The sequence below is a fragment of the Orussus abietinus genome, unplaced genomic scaffold, assembly GCF_000612105.2.
Source record: "Orussus abietinus isolate OABI.00-Male unplaced genomic scaffold, Oabi_2.0 scaffold61, whole genome shotgun sequence".
NCBI classification, from domain to species: domain Eukaryota; kingdom Metazoa; phylum Arthropoda; class Insecta; order Hymenoptera; family Orussidae; genus Orussus; species Orussus abietinus.
In genome coordinates, this window is record NW_019394279.1 from 368864 (window position 1) to 388380 (window position 19517).

At 39.3% G+C, this 19517-nt stretch overlaps 1 protein-coding gene across 7 annotated transcripts in view; it reads left to right on the forward strand.

The window, feature by feature from the left end:
- The window catches only part of LOC105700014 (sn1-specific diacylglycerol lipase alpha), a 76285-nt gene that overhangs the window by 36252 nt on the left and 20516 nt on the right, over positions 1-19517 (forward strand). For all 7 annotated transcript variants that reach the window (XM_012425534.1, XM_012425539.2, XM_023434926.1 and 4 more), the window contains 2 exons: positions 11979-12190; positions 18318-18419. In XM_012425534.1, coding sequence (XP_012280957.1) covers positions 11979-12190; positions 18318-18419 — 314 coding nt within the window. The remainder of the gene's footprint in view (positions 1-11978; positions 12191-18317; positions 18420-19517) is intronic.

Genomic DNA, 19517 nt, shown 5'->3' on the forward strand with positions numbered 1-19517 from the left:
TTAGACTGCAACCCTCAGGAAGGAAAATGTTCGTACCCTTTCAATTTTATCCGGAAACCCTGCACGATGTCGGTGAAAAATCATGCTTCCTCCTCTCTCTGGATCAAGATCGATATGCTTTTTATCCGGGGAAAACTTTCAGCCTACATGAATTTCATTATAAGTTATTCTATTCACAAGTGAAAGCGCGAATACGAAAGTTCTCCGCTATAAGAATTTTTATTTAATTTTCATTTAATCTGACTTTCCTTCTTTCACGTCGCGAAGATTAAACCCAAGATTCGGTCGCTCAAAAAGCTGACATATTTTCTGCCAGCTTTATACGTAGGAAGCGTTTTTATAAAGAAAATGAAAAGAAGAATAAGACGAAAGAAATGTATATGCGCAATTAAATCGCAGCGGTAAGGCGAGGCTTTAATATCGTGCCTTTGGAGCTTCTCGGGCTTATCCGACAGCCCGGAGGGGGATTTTGCATGGCATTCTGTATGCATTAGCGAGGGTCGAAAACTTCCTCGTGGAGGACCCCTTTGCGAAGTCAATTACCACCGTCTTTTCGGGAGAACGAAATTCAGTCACGACCAGGGTGAGAATACGTGCAGCGACGAACTGCATGTGTCGTGACACCCCAACCTGGACTCGATGAAGGGGGGTAATATAAGGTGCTTGTCATTTCCCCTGTTTGCTTTCTACTTTTACTTTCAACTTTTGGACCTTTTAAGATGGGCCTTCGCAAGAGAAGAAATTGCTCGTTAGGGGATCGAGCGCCCTTCTTGGGGGTTCTTCGCCCCTCGGCCCGGCCATAGTCTTGACAACGCATTCGCGTGGATTGCAGTCTGGAACTTCTATTTTTTTTTTTTTTTTCTTACAACTTACGACTCTGTCGTTGGCAACGAAAGAGCGAAATTCCCGGCAAAAATCTACGACCTAAAAAGATCTTGACTCGAGAAGGGCTCTTTCGTGCAATGTAGATTACTGTGTTACAGACTTTCGGTGCTGTCAGGAGGAGGACTACAAAGTGAACTTCAGTATGCACAAAATTGAAACGTGCTTTTTTTCTTTTTTCCCTTTATTACCACGTGGGGAGTAGAGGTCTAAAAATGATTAAGGTGATATGAAAATGGCGCCTGCGGGGTCTCGTTTATGAAACTTTTCTTTGAGCTCGGTGTACCGAATCGTTTAAGATTTTACCATGTGAATATGAATGCCATGAGGAAGATCCTGATGCCGATAAAATTTAATCCTTTTAAATTTGTTTCTAAACATTCTTTCGATGTTGTTATAAAAGGTGAAATTTCATTAGTAATAATTACTCTGAAACGCGATTTCTTCGACCGATACTAATTAGAGGATTAGGAAGACGAAGCCTTCGGTGCTGCTGAGATGAATATGCGAAATAGTTTTCAATTTATACAAAATTAATGAACCATGCCTTTCAACGTGATTTGTAATAGTTACCGTGATTCGATGAAAGGTGGGAATTTCAAGGATTTTCTTTTTTTTTTTCTTCGCTACGAGACGCGAAGTTTCATCCACCCCTTTATTTTCTGCTAGCCATTCGCGTAGATTGCAACCTGGAATTCTTTTCGCTTAGCTTGCACGCTCGAAGTAAGAAGTGCGAAATTCGTTCGAGTAATACAGATTACCATGCTACGAAGTTTCCTCCTGGAATGAAAGAACGAAATGAGCTGAGACGGATAAAGAAAGAAAATAGAAAAGGGATTTATACGAATATCATGGAATGTACTTGTCTTGCATCGCAGTATAAGAAAAACAAGGTCGAGCGGCAGACCGTAATAATGACTATAATTCGATAAAACGTGAAAAATTAAAAGACTCCTTTGACTCTGCTGGAAAATATCGAATTCCGTTTGTGGCATACCGTTTTATTTTCTGCAACGCTGCATTATTTGCTACAACGATTTGATGCAGCGATTGCACCTCAGAATTCTCTTCACTCGAGGCAAAAAGAAAAGCGAAATTCGCGGTGAAAGTTTGCCCCTTGATAGACAATTTAAATAGGACTCCCATTCAGAATGGGTTCTTAATCGCGATACAGACCATATTCTGCATTTCAAGACATCGATGCTGGAAAGAAATAGGAGCTATATAAACTCAATTAAAAAATATAAATATAATTTGAAGTAAATAATGTACATTGGAAAAAGAAACAGGAAATATATTCTTTTACTTTGCCACGTGAAGGAAATAGGTCAAATACCAATCCATCATAGTTACCGTAAACCGATGAAACGTAAAGGAAATAAAAAGTAAAGATTTTTATCTTAATTAGAATTATTTTTCTCGCATCATCGGACATTTGGGGGAACTCGTCGGTGCAACGCGCTCGTGCAGGCTGCAGTCCGGAATTCGGTCTACTTAACTTCTGTATTTGAAGTAACGAGAAATGCGAGATTTGCGGGCAAATTCTGCCTCGGCACCGCACGATCTAAAAAAGTTCCGCCTCGAGTAGGGCTCTTTTCAGGGTAATGCAAATTACAAAGTTACATTCCAGGTAACGCGTAACAAACTTCTGATGCCACCGGGACGAAGAAACAAAATGAGCTCCGACTCGTAAAAAAAGAAAGGATTCGTAAAAATGTAATGAAACGTTCTTTTTACACCGTCACCCCGCGATAGAAAAAAAAGAAAAGAAAAGAAAAGGCTCAAGCGACTATCCGCGATAATTACCGCAATTCGATATAAAGGAACAAATTAAGGGAGTGGAAGTAACGCGCGATGAAAACCGACGCATAAAATTCGCCGGTGGGACTCGAAGTCTAGCAATTGAAAAGCGCCATATCAAATTGCCCCGCCATCTCGCTTGCCGTTTAATTGAATAATTTCCTTTACGGCGTATAAAACTGCGCTGGGCTCAAAGCGATTGATTTTTCGACTTCTCTTTTGGCTTTTTGCGAGGTTTTAATTGAAATTACGCTGGGGACCGGTCGGCTGCCCGATTGCGAGAGGCCTTACGCATCCAGCTAATATTTTAATTGTCAATTAATCTCCCTGCTAATTGATATGGGAGAAAATCGAGGTTATGAATTTACTTTTGGCTTTGGGTGCATAGAAGAGAGGCGAAGCTCGAAAGGAGAGAGCTTCGGACGCCGGCAGAACATCTGCAAAATCCCGGTGGAATTCGCCACTCGAAAGCACGACGGCAGTTGACTTCCCAAAGAGTCCTTCGGGAAGAAGCCTCCGACCCTCGAGAATTCTCGGGAGTGTCGCGCGCACTTACAGAACGTCATACACGTGGAAGCGTACTCGCACCGAAAGTCATACGAGACTCCGAAAGCTTGGCAGTCGCCATTGCGACGCGTACTTACAAACTGCGCCGTTCAATGCACTTCTGTTTGCGTTATTCTTTCCCTGGCGATAAAGGAGAAGTGCGCTAGAAAATTCGCTCGCGTTTCCGAACAACCATGCACCAGGCTTTAAGAAAGCTACCATACATCGCAAAGTTAGAATTTTTCATACGCAATGTCAATGCAGTATATTAAGCACCGAAATTTTTTTATTCAACGGTATTTTAAATATTTTTATTCATCGGTATTTTCAATTTTTTTATTCAACGGTATTTTAAATATTTTTATTCATCGGTATTTTCAATTTTTTTATTCAACGGTATTCATGTCTGCCAAACGTCATACACGTGGGAGCGTACTCGCACCGAGAGTCATACGAGGCTCCGAAAGCTTGGCAGTTGTCATTGCGACGCGTACTTACAAACTGCACCGCTTACTGCACTTCAGTTAGCGTTATTCTTCCTCTGGCGATAAAGGAGAAGTGCGCTAGAAAATTCGCTCGCGTTTCCGAACGACCATGCACCAGGCTTTGAGAAAGCTACCATACATCTCAAAGTTACAATTTCTCATACGCAATGTCAATGCAGTATATTAAGCAACGGAATGGAATATTTTACTTATCATGTTCGTAGAATGGTATGCACGTGGAAGTGCACTTGAAATTTATTAAGTTACAATTTCTCCTACATAATGTCAATGCAATATATTAAGCCGCGGAATATAATATTTTAATATTCATTTTAAAATCTACAAGATTTGCAATCGCGAAGTTGACGTGTCTGCTTCTAGACTACTCAATCGCAGTAAATTTATATTCACATTGTTTTGTTTTTTTCCGTACGGCAGGAAAGGAATGCCTTAAATGGTTAATTGTAATTGTTCAAAACGAACCGAGAGTATTTGCTCGTCAATGCTTTTTTCGCGAACTTCTCGAAATCGGAGGAAGTTGGACTGCATCGTGGGACTGCATTTTTGTACATACCACGTCAATGTAACGCTTTGATACTCCTACTTGCAGAATGCCATTACATGTAGGAGCACACTTACGTCGAAAGTCATACAGAGCTCCGAATGATTGGCAGTAGCAATATGACGTGTACTTATGGAGTGCACTTCTCTCCGCGTTATTCTTTCCGTGCCGATAAAGGAAGAGTGCACCGGGAAATTCCACCTCGTTTTCGAACGATGATCCGAGAGATTTCCGCGAGACTTTCCCTCGTGAGGATTTCTCTCCCAGGTATCGCAAAATCTCAGAAAGCTAAAATGCATCACGGAGGTGCATTTTCCAAAGCGCAATCCGAATGCAATACATTAAGCCGGGAAATATAATATTTTAACATTCATATTTGCAGAACGGTGAACGCATAGAAGTGTACTTGCAACCGAAGTCATGTACCTCATACTTTGAAAGTATTGCAGTCGCTATATGACTTATGGGCTTATGGTTCGATGCACTTCTGGTTGCATCGTTGATTTCATGCCGATAATGGGGAGGATACATTGCGAAATTATTTCTCGTTCCTGAATAACGAGCCGAGAGAATTACGGGCTCGAAAAACTTAGCAAGTGAGCCGCATGCAAACCGAAGGTTACACTTTTGTACATGCAACAACCGTATGCAAGATATTGAAATTCGTGCTTGTAAGCTGTCAAACGGAGGAGCGCAATTGCACTGGGTGCCACGTAGAGCCCCGAAAGCCTCGCAGTCTCGGCGCGACGTACTTATGGTGTGCCCTGTTCAATGCACCTTGCGTTCTTCCATCCATACCGATAAAGAGGACGTGCAACGCGAGATTCTCCCGTCTCTGCCCTAGCAGGGAGAATTCCGCAAAAATTCGTGCCATAAAAGCTCCTTTTGCGGGCCCTCCAAGATGTCGGCGAGGTGGAATGCACCGCAGAACTGCACCCAAGCAAAAGATTGCATCCTTTTTACCCACAATTTCCATCCTCGATATCAATGTTACCTCTCAATTGCAAAGATATAACCGACTAAATATCTGTACATCCATAAAGAAAATATCATAACCAAACCGATGAATAAAAATCCTACCGGTCAAAAACTAATATTTATATACATATATTGTTTAAAATAACGCGAAGAGGTAGCGATTCAATTTTAGTTTAAAAACCACTTCTACTTACCAAGGCGTGGTTGGATAAACACAACTTTGATTTCTATGTAGTTCAATTTTGTTGTCGAACAAAGTGTAGCGCGTGCAAAAAGCGTTCCAAACAGTGCATCAACTTTTTCAACCATTCTGATATCTTATAAATGCCAAGAAAGTGACGGAGGGAGACTTCGATCTGCGATCGCTCGCTCACTTTGTTAGTTATCTGGACACTGAAAAAAGCTCTTGAGCAATCTATTGTTTGTTTTTCATATATTTTTTGTTTTGTTGCATTTCATCGCCAGGATCTAAATGTGGGAAAATTCGTAACAGACGTGTCCATCTTGTGCACTTTCAATGGACCCTCGTGCATCAGCTTTGACGACAATCCACGTCGTCATGATGTATTTCCGTGTGCATCGAGCTCGCTAAGTACGGGAGAGTGTACTCTCTCTCGGTACTGTCTCGGTACTTTCCGCATCTCTTTAATGGCACGTACTCACTGGCCACGGTCGCGGCGGCGATCCTTTTTTCTTGCTATCGAAACGACAGTCCGTCTGCCAGAGGGATTCTCACTCTCTCTGTCTCCTTTTCCCGTTTCTCCTCTCACTTTCGCACGGACAGGGAAAACGCGCGAGATGAATATTTTCCCCCCGGATTGCCACCCTCTGGCGGGCCTTCAAAAGCGTCGATAAAGAATAAAAAAAAACGCTCGTTTAGACGACGGGAGTAATTGCAAGAAACGGTGGAAGATAAAATATCCAAAGAAAGAGGTTCGCGGAGGTTTCCGAAGGTTGCTTCACGTATAATCAGAATCGATGTCGATGGCTGCGCGTTGATGAGGTTAAAAAGCGACATCGATTTCCTTGCGATTCATACAATGTTAATATTTCACGAATTTAGCGGGACAAAATTGTATATAGGCATAAAAGAATTTAAGGGAACATGAAAGTGGCGTGTGAGGAGTCAATCGTTGATGATAATTTTCTGCAAGCTGGGGGGTACCGAATTGTTTAAAATTTCACCACGTAAATACGGACCCTCAAGGAAGGTCTCCCGGAACCATTGAAATTTCATATTTTAGACAATCAAGAAGAGCCCGAATAAAATGCATAACTTATCATCAGGATTTTTTGTAGTATTTTAGCGTCTTCATGGCGAGTGGCAAAACGTAAAAGTGCAGATTTTTCTTGGCCAGCTTTCGTCCCCTAAAACCGAACATGAGCCGATAAAAAAAGATACATGTTAGCTATTATGAACCCTTTCTATATCCCAAGTTTGAAAAAATCAAAGCCATAGACTTGGAAACGTTTCTTTGCAACTATGTGCATCATTCTCGTTTATCAGAAACCATCCATCTGACCGCCACCAAGATAATTGATTAAAAGTTAGCGTGAAAAAATAAAGAAAAAATGAACTGACCTTAAGTAAAACGGTAAGGAACAATTGTAAGATTTATATTTTCAAGGTAACATTCGTTAGATCTAATTGGCGTCGTTTTAGGAATGCGGAATAACAGCGGGCAATGCCCTAGCTTTCTATTTAATTCTCTTTAAGATAGCCCCCCCTTTAAGACGTTACTTCACCTGGGAGAACGTTAGTGCCCTTCATCGTATACCTATTTTCATTGCACCAGTTTCAATTTGAACCTAAGGAAGAAACTCGGCGAAGCAAAGACAGCGGAGCGATGGCGTGAACCCGCTACAAGGGTAAATCGATACGGTCCACGCAGCATCCAAGGCTGACGGCCCTTCGTCTCCTCTCCACTCTCTCCCTCTCACGTTATGCTCTCCACCCTCCTCAGATGAGAATCGAATGACATTCGATTTGCGAACCACCGATCCCTCGACCTCGTGGACCCAATCTGACCTCTTTTAGAAGTAAACCAGGGAAAAAGGAGCCTCTTTAAATTTTTTTCGTCCTTGTTGGTTGGAGTTTTACTTATTTTACTCCTTTAAGGTGATATGAAAGGGTCATTCTATATATATGTATATAAAAATGTGAAAATATTTATAAAACTATACTCCACACCGGGTGCACACGAATTACCTGAAACTTCAACACTGTAATTGGAAGTATGTTTTAAACCATAATTGAATCACCATTTGTTTACATTATTCCAAATGACATATGTTAGTCTGTCAATGTTGCGATTTTTTGGGAAACATTGTGGGTGTTTGTTGGAAGGCCGAAAAGCGGTCTGAAAGATGGAGAAATATTTCCTATAAATCGAGGGACTGAGGACAATTAAAACTCAAAGTGGTTTTCGGATAGACTTGGATTCCCCTGAAAAAATTAACGGTTTATAATTTTTATTCATCTATCATTATGATACTCACGTGAGTACATAGAATTATCACGCTTTCCCATTTTTTTTTCAACTGAATTAAATTCCTAAGCAGGTTGCAGAACTTCGCTCTTTCAATTTTATTAAAATAAATTTCATAATTTTTACGAATCGATATCACCCAGAAAGTGGACTTCTCGAAAACGTATTTTTTGCAAGGGGTTCCTTTCCCTTGTCTTCCTCCTCTTCCTGAAAACACACGGCTTGGCACTTCGTTGTCATTTGGTGTCACGAGTAGACGGGAAAAAATTGGAATTTAGGGAGGGAAGCATTAAGGAGGGGGAAAAATCCATTCCTTCCTTCCCTTAAATAACCATTAAGGCCATGTCGCGATAGGATGAGGCGATCCTCGATGTCTCGTCGTGTTTTTTGCCTGGGGGCGACCTGAGACGAGGTATTTGCGTGCGCTGCTTATTTATGAATTTCCCTTATATCGATCTTCGATGTCACTGAAATAGAATCAGGTCATGGAATGTTCAACGTATCCCTGATCGGTCGGCAATGAGTGCGGGAACCGTGAAGCTAAGAAGGGAGATCTGTGGACTTCACAATGGAGTGCATTTTGCGCTCACCTCTCGAAGATGTGACAACACCTTAACAGAAATTCACTGCAGTGGCAGAAACTCCCTAATTACTATTAAAAAGATTTTAAAAACTGCGCCAACTTGTAAAATTTCTATCTCAAAGTATTCTATAACAAGGAAACATTCCCAAGTGTCCGACGCCGGTCTCATTGATTTTCATACATGTTGAAGAACACAAAAATATAAGAGACACGTGTTTTTTTTTTATCTGTAATGGTCCACATTTAAGGGGTGAAAAAAATGAATTGGCGAAAATTCAATTTTTATATTAATTTTCGTAGAAGCAGTGGCAGGATTTTGACGAAACTTGGCATAAACGTATTGTGTATAAGGGGTTGTTTCACCCCTTAAATGTGAACCATTGCAGATAAAAAAAAAACACGTGTCTCTTAGATTTTTATGTTTTTCAACATATATGAAAATCAATAAGATCGGCGGCAGACACTTGGGAACGTTTCCATGTAAGTTTATTCCCTTATTCGTGTTTATTCCCCCTGGTTGGTTAATACAATTTTTCAGCACATTTTACTCTCAAGTAGAACTTTTCAAAGAACCATTCCGACGGCGGTAAAACTGCAAATGGCGCAATAAAAATGGCTTTACGATGGAATGATTAATGCTCGTACTGTAATAATAATATTTTATACGGTATTCCTAATAAATATTCTGCCCTTTAAAAAATCTACGTTGAGAACTATGTATGGTAAAACCTTCCATTTAAAACACTTCAATCTCGCGCCATTGTTAATTTCTTTCTATTTTATTTTTTTACCTCCCGTTGGTCAACACGATCGAGCACTTTCGCTTCAAATACAAAGTTTCAATGAACTATTCCGGCGGCATTAAAATTGGAAATGGGGCCGTGAAAATGACTTTACGGTGGAGGGCATTAATACTCCTGTCACTGCAGTGTAATAAAATTTTTAAGGGACTCGTAGAGCACTCTAGTTTATTATTCTGCATCTTGAAAGACTGCTTTCAGAACCGCCCCAATTTCAGTTAAAAACCTCGATCTGGAAGAATTTAAATCTCAAAGCTCTCTCAAACAATTGTTCCTTTCTTTTCATTTTATTTGCCTACGGTTGATTACCGCGAATGCGCGCTTTCGTTTCATGTACAAACTTTTAGCCATTTGTTGGCGTTGAAATTGAAAGTGGAGCAATAAAACTGGCGGAGAAATGGACCCCTTTTACGGAGGCGTAAAAATGTTCAGGAACTCCTCAATCGCAACTTTCTTTAAATCGCGCCGTTCTTTATTCGTTTAGCGAAGTTCAGCGAAATTTCGTAAATTAACTCCCGCTGCAAATTTAGTTCTTGAAAGGAACTCCAGTAAATATAGTTGAATGCTGTCGGGCGCAATTTCGTTAGAATGTTTAGGGTTAATTTACGCCGAGTCAAATATGTTTTAACGATTCTCAATTCTCTCGCTCGTTAAGTGAAACTCGATTGCACTAATTGTACTTTTATGGCGAAAGTCTTTACGTAAGTAGAAACAAGGTAAAGAGATCTGCAAATGTCTTCCGACTATGTCGCAGGGCGCTACCTCGTTTTCGGGAAATTTCTCTTTGTTAATTACCATCAATTATTGCCGGCAAGTAACGTTACTAACTAGATAACGCCTTCGGACTCCTCCACGTAATTATCCGGAAATTATTTACGGTCACTGAGGAAACAACTACCGGATAATTACACCCGAAATTGAATTTCTAGTGAAACCAGATAATCATAATAACTGCGTTTATTTAAGTTACGCATTGCACAGCTTTTTAACAATAGAAACTTAATTTTATATACAATATCGCAATCCATTCGATCTTCCATTTACTAAAAAACTCAAGCCACGACGATCCTAGGATAAACAGATATCGAAATAAGCCAACTCCTTTAAATTTCCCGGCATTTAATCGCGGTGAATTAATTTCACCAAACCGAAAGTATTCCCATGAAAAACTGTAAATCTCAAATTCTCTTCATTGAAATCTTTAATTTCATTATAGCTTTCATTTTTTTTTTCTTAATTAAAAAACTGGCACGAATGAACTTTAAGCGTTTCCTTCTTCTTTTTTGTTTGCAAATATAATACTCGAAGCGGTTTGACTTTCTTCTTAAACATTTCTCGGTGGTGTGGAAATAATGTCTGAGTCATGGCCGCTCGAAAACGGCGTCAGCTACATGATTCACCCTGTACTTTGTGGTTTTTGATGTTTTACTCATGTAAGCAGTACAGGACGTACATGACTTCCGACCGCGACTCGGGATGTACATGCACATGCATGTAGAAGCGTAAACTTTTCCGTAAAGCGCGTTTGAGTTGAATTTCAGAGCGAGGCCGTTTAACGCGATAGATTACCACTTGACTTTAGCGGGAAGAAATGCATCCATATTCAACTCGGTTAGCCACGATATGCCGCGAGATAAACGTACCGAGCTCGACTGACTATTAACGAACCGAATCTACTTGGCCGCTGCATTTCCCGCAAGAACGATAAGAGCAATCAGAACTTAGCGTTTCATCTTGCTCCACATAATAGCTTCGGTAATGTAGATTAAGCGTGCTCAATAAAAAAAAAGTTAATTACGTTCTATAAAAATCCAGAGGCTATTTATGTTTACTTATTTAAATGGGAAAAATGTTACACTAGTAAAATATTCGATGCCCATTCTTGTCACAGCATAATATATTTATTTATTATGTGTGTCATCTGGTATATAAATATGTTGTCAAACGGAGTGTTTCATTGCAGCAAAACAATATCATTTTGATCTAAATAATTATTAAAGTATATTTATAAAAAAGCATCGCATCCAGTTATGTCTAAATGAAAAATGTTTAATAACGAGTCACCGAAAGAAACCTCTGAATTTATATCTTGTACTTGCTGAAATATTATTCGCAATATTCGGCAACTCCACTAACAACGAGTGACCATAATTCCTTTATCTCAATATTATTAAAACCGCCGATAAATCACTCTGCTTGGGGGAAACGCCGCTTCCTCTTAAATCCATAAAAGTCGTTATAAAGAAGAAAGCCTCGCAGCTATAATATCTAAAGCGCTTATATTGATACATAATATTATATCGATCCAACGGAGCCTCCATAAAGATCTGATATCCCATTAAACTGTAATCACTTTATACGTCGTAAATTCTGGTGCGCGGATCGTTGATCGTTAAAACTCCGGAGAAATGACAAATTAATCGAATTGGCCAAATTAACTCGAAAACAAAAAGTATTTAAATATTACAAAATTAATGCCATCAACACGAGGTACTTCACATCACCATCTTTAAGAATACATCCCGCGAAAAATCTGTTTAGCATGTTTTACCTCTATCACGAAGATTTTTCATTTATCCATGCAATTTCCTACTCACAATGTTACTAACGACATTTAAAGGGATTTCAGGTTCCATGATCGGTAAATTATTTCTCCTTGGGTATCTAATATTTTTTTTTCCTTTTTCTTCTCCAAATTTAATCATGAAGATTCGCTTTTTTAGAATCATTCCAGTTGGAGGGAGTGGATTTTTTGTTACGTGTAGTATCGTATCAACTGTTATGGCTACGCCTTTATGATGCCACATCTCGAGTTTTATCGATGTCTCAGGTGTCATATCTTTCCTGTTACAGGATCATCGTCCTGGGTGTCCTGCTGGCTATCCTGGAGTGGGATCGCAGCATCAGCTGCATCCTCCTCTTATGGGAATACGTAGTCGGATACTTGGCGATATTCGTGGCCTCCATGGTGGTCGAGTTTTCCATCTGTCTTTTGGCAACGAGAGGGAGCATACTCGATACTGCGGCTAGGGCACCTATGCAGCATGTACTCTACATACGGCTATGTAAGTCCAGCCCACATCCGAATTTCATGGCAGACACGTTCGGTACGTGGATATGTATTTTTAAGGGAACTTCCGAGCGAGCCACGTTGGCCAATATCGATTGCCGATTCACCGATGGACGCCGATGTATCGCTTGCGACTCTCTTTTTTTTTTTTAACGCGCCTTTGGTAGGTACCCAGTGAATTTGTTATTTTAGGGAAAACTGCAAGCCGAACGATGCGGCTGGAAGGGGCGTCGACGACGGTGTTAAAAAATTGAATTATTAATATACAGACTGCAAAGTCTTCGGTGCAACGTTAAAAAGTAAATAAGGAGGTGCAAAGTGATGTTATAAACATCGTATAATTCATTCCATACCCTCTCGTATTTTGTCTACTGATGATAGATTATAGAAAACTATAGTTTAAGGGAATGTGAAAGTTACATCCGAGGAGTCAGTCCTTCATGCCATTTTTCTCTGAACTTAGTGAACCGAATTGTTTAAAACTTTACAACGTGAAAATGAAGGCTATAAGAAAGGTCCTGACACCCATGACATCGCATTTTTTTTTTTTTATAAAAATTGTTTTTCACTAGAACGGTCGTCGAGACTTCTTTGGCGTCACTTTCGCATCATCTTAATGGGAATGTTTAATATAAACGTAATTTAATTGCTGTCATCTATTCTATCGGTGAAAAATTATGGATCGGATTCTTTAAGTATACGACGCGATGTGCAGTGATTTAAGGTTTTTTTTTTATCCAGCGCAAAATATGGATCGATAAACGGTCGCGTGTCCGCTAGATATACTACAAGTACTTGTATATAACACGTGAGCAAGGCCTAAGAGAGCAAGTTTTCTGAGAGAGTAACTTATATGATTTGTGAATACCTATGTACTGCGGCAAATGTACACTATTTACCGATATACATGCCGCGAACCTCCAGCTCGTACTGCCGACATTTTCTGACATTCTCCTCCCTGACCTATCCCACGTTTCATTATGCTCGCCTAGGTCAGTATTCCACTTTACGACGCGTCCCAGACCGTCGGATGAAATCCGATTTGGGGAAGTTGGAAATGGATAGACGCACGTGATACCACAAGAGAAATTATCTCTCGGATGTATACGTCATCGTGTAGAAAACAATATTCTATTTGAAAGTACAGCAGCTGGCAAAACCAGCGGCATAAAAAGCGTCTCTTCAACGTCACGTGAGAATTACAATCCTGTCGATACTGACGGCAAAGTATCCACGGTTAAAAATGTCGTACCATGCGAAATATTAAAAAAGAAATGTAACATAAAAGTATTGCTAGATCAACTCAACGGAAAGTAAGTACCTTCAAGGCCTTTTAATACAAAAATGAGAAAACTTCGGAGTTTCAACCACCGAAGGTTTCTCTTCGAGGTAATTTCCGCGCACTCTTAGCTTCTCGAGATCGTCTCTCTCTCCGAGTTTTCCTTGATGATGGAAACATCATAAACTCAACTGGATACTCAGGTCCGTTTGAAATATAAAATCAGCCGATTCGACAAGATCCCAAACTTGAAAATGAGCCCCCGTTCTTCAGCCCTTAATCATAATTACTTGATCCTATTTCAATGTATCCTGAACTTCCTGTCGCCACTTTTGAAGAGGTCCCATTTCCGGTGCTGAGATCTCCCATTAGGGGATATTACGTGCACTTAACCGATGAAATAAATCAGGCGGGCGAATGCATCCTTGTAGCGATCGCGACTCCTTTCGGAACGACGCACTTCCCGATTTCCGCATCCGGGAAAGAACCGCCCGATCTAGCTAATAGATCTGGACCTGGTCCAGGAGCGACTCGTCCCGGGAGATCTCTGCAGTTTCACCAGGTCTTTCGCCTTTCCGATCACGTGCCGCTGATTGGTCGCCACAGGGATGCCAACTCCAGGGGCCAATCGCCCCTCGATCCAGGAAACGTCTACTACTCGTTCGAGTCGAAAACCTGGATAGGCCTGTAGTCGGTACTTTTACAGCAGCTTCCCATTGACGAGCTTTTTATTTCAACGCGTCAGTCTTCGGAGGTCCCGTAGGGTGCTTCAGAATCCCTGGCCAGACCAGTTAACGTAGAGATAGAGACACAGAAGACAATACCATAGCATGTGTCGTTATGCCGTAAGGCGTTTACTTTTCCTTCCAGGAATCGTAAATCTTTTCTTTATGGAAGTACGGTTCTCCTTTATGGAATGGTTAGGATTTATTCTTTCATGGAGGCACCATGCTTTCATTTGGACATAAATTTCTCGCTGGTGACAGTTTCGGTGGTAACAATCTCCAAATTTGTTATTCTTTTCTGGATTTCAGTATGATCTGGATAGTTATTCCATTGATCTGTCAGTTGTCTATCAGTTTAGAAAAGTATTCTTTATTTTGTCGGGGAAAAGGACCCTTTTTTGTGAACTCGTTAATCGTCTTTAGGCCGTTATAGGAGGGAGCTTCACCGTCCTCAAGAGGGGCAGAGAAATCCTTGAATTGTGCTTCAATTGAAATTAGTATTAAGGTTGTAGTTAATGGATACGAAGTGAGGTCAGCAGGAGCTCGTCTTAAGAGACCTCTCGGAACTCGAGAGGTCTTGGTGTATTCCAATCGCGTACCGATAATTGGTTGTCCGTCTGCGAGGATACTAACTCCACCTCTAAAAAACGCCCACTCTTCTGGACTCATTGTTAATATCTACGACAGTGTTGACTTCGTCTTCGACAGAGCTTAGTATTGACCTGAAAATGTTTTTCCTTCATCCCAGACATTTTTTCTAACTCTTTCGATACTACGGGTGGTTGTGGTCACCCATCATGGCTCCGTTAAAATGTTGTATTAATTCATACCTAGTAGAATTTTTTACTGCTTTTTTTTTCGACTTTTTGATTATGGTGAACGGTTGTCATTACTTTTCTAACTCTTTCGATACTACGGGTGGTTGTGGTCACCCATCATTGCTCCGTTAAAATTTTGCATTAATTCATACCTAGTAGAATTTTTTACTGCTTTTTTTTCGACTTTTTGATTATGGTGAACGGTTGTCATTACTTTACTGGTCCATACTATAGCGCTGTATTTGCGATTCGGGGATCCTTACACAGAAAAAAAAAAACGTTTTCACTTTTAGCACAAGACAACATTACTGATAGAGCTTTGCTCTTGCTGCAGGAATAATCGTACCAACAACAAAAATATGTACAATTGTATCGAATCGTAGATGTAACCATTGGAGAGCTTTCTTTAAATGAAGTGCTTGCTAAATCAGCGAATGAATTTGCTGAAACAGTGAAAGAAAAACATTGTCACTATCCAAACGAATGTGTGATAGACAATTTGTCGTTGTTAGAAAAGAATATTGCAACCAGGAATAGAATTTCTGGCGTCCCAGGGAAGTGATCGTTTTTTGTTGTCAGTTTAACAATAATATTTCTGGACATTCTGTTGGCTTATTTTCAAGTGTTCACCCTTGTTGCTGCAAGTAAAATATCTAATTACAACTGTGAATTCTTTTTCCGCATGTATAGCGGAAGCATATTGACGAAAACACATAGCCGTATCAAAAAGAATAACGAAAGAGATTCTTGCGTGTTCCGAGGAACGTACAGAGGAATACATATAGTATCGAGCACTTTCATTGGTCTCTAAGGATGCCTCAGGATCTCTAGATACTTAGTTGGATAACTTAATTCGAGACGATAGGAAACATCCTAAGAGACCCCTCTCGAATTTCGAGAAGGGTTTAGATCTTTCAATCGAGGACCGTTGATTGATCACCTATCTATAGGGATCCTCGCCCCAGATAATGCCCACCTCTCGTTCGTATCGAAATCCTCCTTTAAAAGGTAATTAGTACCTTCCATGATATTGGGACCGCTTTCACCGAAGCTTCCAATCGATCTGCAAGCTGCTTTTTGCTTCGGTCGAGCCATTCAATAATCCTCTAATGGACCGGATTCTTTCGTACTTTGAGGAACGTACAAAAGAACGCCACGTCGGACATGTACATAAAGCTGGAATTGCCACTTTACCACAATTCAATAAAATTTATTGCAAAATTTATTGCTAATTCATTGCTATTTTATTGCACAAGAAAAAAACTTTTTGCTCTTATACTTTTCTGAAAAATGGTGGCAATGTAAGCTTTGTATAAAGCTAGCACTGCTACAATAAAAAACAATTATTAAGTAAATGTTCATCGATGAATTATATACCAGAATTTATTGCTAATCAATTGCTCGCAGAAAAACCAAATTTCAATTTTGGATTTTTTCAATTGGAATCCCCGATTATTCAATTAGGTAACTTAATTTGAGCTGATAGAAAACTTATTGAGAGACCTTTAGAGTTTTAAAAATTGTCTGGACGTTAAATCATGTACCATTGATTGATTAATTAACCAAAGGGATACCAACCCTGGTCGTAGATGATGCTCATCCCCGTTCACTCCGGAATTCTCCTTTGAAAGGTAATTAGTACCTTCAGTGATATTGGATCCGCTTTCGCCAAAGTTTCGAATTGACCTACGAACTTTTTGCTCCATAAGAGTCATTCGATGCTCAGCCAGCAGATCAGATTCCTTTCTACAATGAAGAATGTCTTATCAAACTTTTACCTCGATAGGTTTTCCAAGATACCTCAGATACCCCTAGAAGCCCAATTAACCACATTAAGGGATATAGAAAACATTTTAAGAATTCTCCTCAGTTTCGAAAGGTCTTTCCGGAATTTGTTACTTACACATTAACCTCAGCTACAAGAGAAACCTTTCCTTTGGTTTGTCTCAACATTTTTATAAATCTTACGGTTACTTTTATACGAATATCTTAGTCTCGTACATATCTTTCATCCCCTTCTGTAATTTAAAATCTTTATTAAGACTACAGTTGATACTTCGATCGACACTAATTATAAGCTCGTATTCAGAAAAACTTTATGTCGGTCTGCAAGCTTTCTACATTATTCCAGTGATTTCAACCTTCACTAATAGAATAGATTCCTTCGTGCTTGTCAGATCGTCTTATTGTAGGCATTTACCTTGATGAGTTTCTCAGCACACTCCAGAATCCCTCGCAGCCTAATTAGTTAGCTTAATGTGAGACGACGGGAATGCATGCTTCCCTGGAACATTCAGAAAGTATTGTTCATAATTCATCTGAAGCGGATAAATGGGGGGAAGGTTTCGGGGATGAAAATGTATGCTGGCAGGGTCTTATGGTAATGAATTGTTACTACCACGGCTGTTTACCAGCGAAACAACAAATACTACATTAATGAACTCCTTCACTGATCGATTACACTTACACTTTCGTAGACGACTCCCCAAGTCGGTGTAATGTCCCAAATCGATTTTCAGCCCTCGACTGCTTCTATTAACGCGGTAAACAACCTTAAGAAAAGAGGATAAAACGCAAACAACCTCACCTAAAAATGAATGACAAATTAATGTAAACAATTAAAGGGTATAAGAAGTTGTACGTTGAAAGTATCTCATTTATTCATCTATATTTAAATATGAGGACTGTAAGATTATTGTCTGAATCTAAACATAGAGAATGAATTTTCATTCAATTTTAATATGTTTTGACTTTTAATCGCAGGCAGTTTTTTTTTCTTTTTAATGCAAAATAATGTCTAATTCATTAATTCCTTGATAATAGATAGTTCTAGCAGGATATTTATTAATTCGTTACTTAATTTGCATTGACGTTTAATAAAATGCTATAAACCACTTCTGTTTAATGTCTCTTTTTTAAATATCAAGGAGCTGTTCGGTAGCCGTAAATCTGTGTGAAATGTTCATACGCAATAATGAAGTAAAGCGAGATAAAAATACCCTCCCCGAAAAAGAATGTCCGCGAAACAGTCTTGTATTATTAATCACGGTATTTCAGGCATTCAACTTGACGTATCCTGAAAGACTAATCAAAGTGTCAAATTAATATTTCAGGAGGGAAAGGTCAGGGATTAAAATAAAAGTTCCCTCTCGTTTGGAAAGTTTTAGACTGACAGTCGGAACGAAATGTCCTCGCTCGAGGAACTTGCCAACGTTGACGATTTTGTAAATCTTTTTATATTCCCCGGAAGAGAGGAAATGAACAACCGAAATAATGTCGAGCCTTTTCATTTGATTTCAGTTCTATTGTTGGTGGAAACTGGTTGGCTGTGCGCGGGGGTAACCTGGTTAACTTTTCATTACCAAACCTGTCCCGTGGATCAAGCGAAGGAAATCATTTTAGGTAGGTTAAGAATTTTATTTCCCTACCCTGTGTACAAATAATATAAATATGTTGTAAATACGAATACATGCATACGTACAGAGTGAGGAAAAAGCTCCTGGAGAAAATTTCATCTTAAAAGATTTTAAGCCTTACGATCGGTTTCCCTACTCTGCAAAACCCTTTTTTTTTTAGAGAGGGTGTACACATAAAAAGAGAAAATATTTCATTAATCGAAATCATTTCAGAAAACGTTTCGGTTGAACGAGCCGAATTTTAGTTCACTTGACCCAGCTCCTTTGCTTTAATCAAATAAACTGTTTAGATGATCCATTTTGTTAACGTTAGATAATATTTTAATCAATAAATCAAATATTTTGCTTCAATATACCGTATTACTTTAATATTCGATGCGATCTATCACAAGATTTGATGTAATCAATCGGAGAAGTCATGAACTAATGAATTTTGTCATTAAAACAATTGAATGTACGCAATCAATATTCTGGTTAATCATGCATCATCGCATATCCTCTTGTTAAGGTGGTATGAAAGTGTGACATATACATAACAAAAAGTCAAAATGTTTATAAAACTTTTCTCCAAACTAGGTGCACCGAATTATCTGTACTTATCTCGGACAAGAACCAAAAAAGAATTTCTTTTTTTTTTTGGTGATGAAAAATGAAATTTCACGGGCAGCGCGTTCTTCCTTATAGCCTCCATAATCACGTGTTAAAGTTTGAGATAATTCGGTGCACCCAGTTTGAAGAAAAGTTTTATAAATATTTTGACTTTTTGTTATGTACATATCACACTTTCATATCACCTAAACCAGAGGATATGCGATGATGCATGATTAACCAGACCATTGATTGCACACAACCAATTGTTTTCATGACATGACAAAACTCATTGGTTAATGACTTCTGGTTGATTATATCAAATCTTGTGATAGATCGCATCGAATATTAAAATAATATGGTATACTGAAGCAAAATATTTGGTTTATCCATTAAAATAATATCTAACGTTAACAAAATGGATTATCTGGACAGTTTATTTGATAAACCCTTTAACTTGTGCGCTCGAGTTAATTCGAGCGCGCTAAACAGGCCA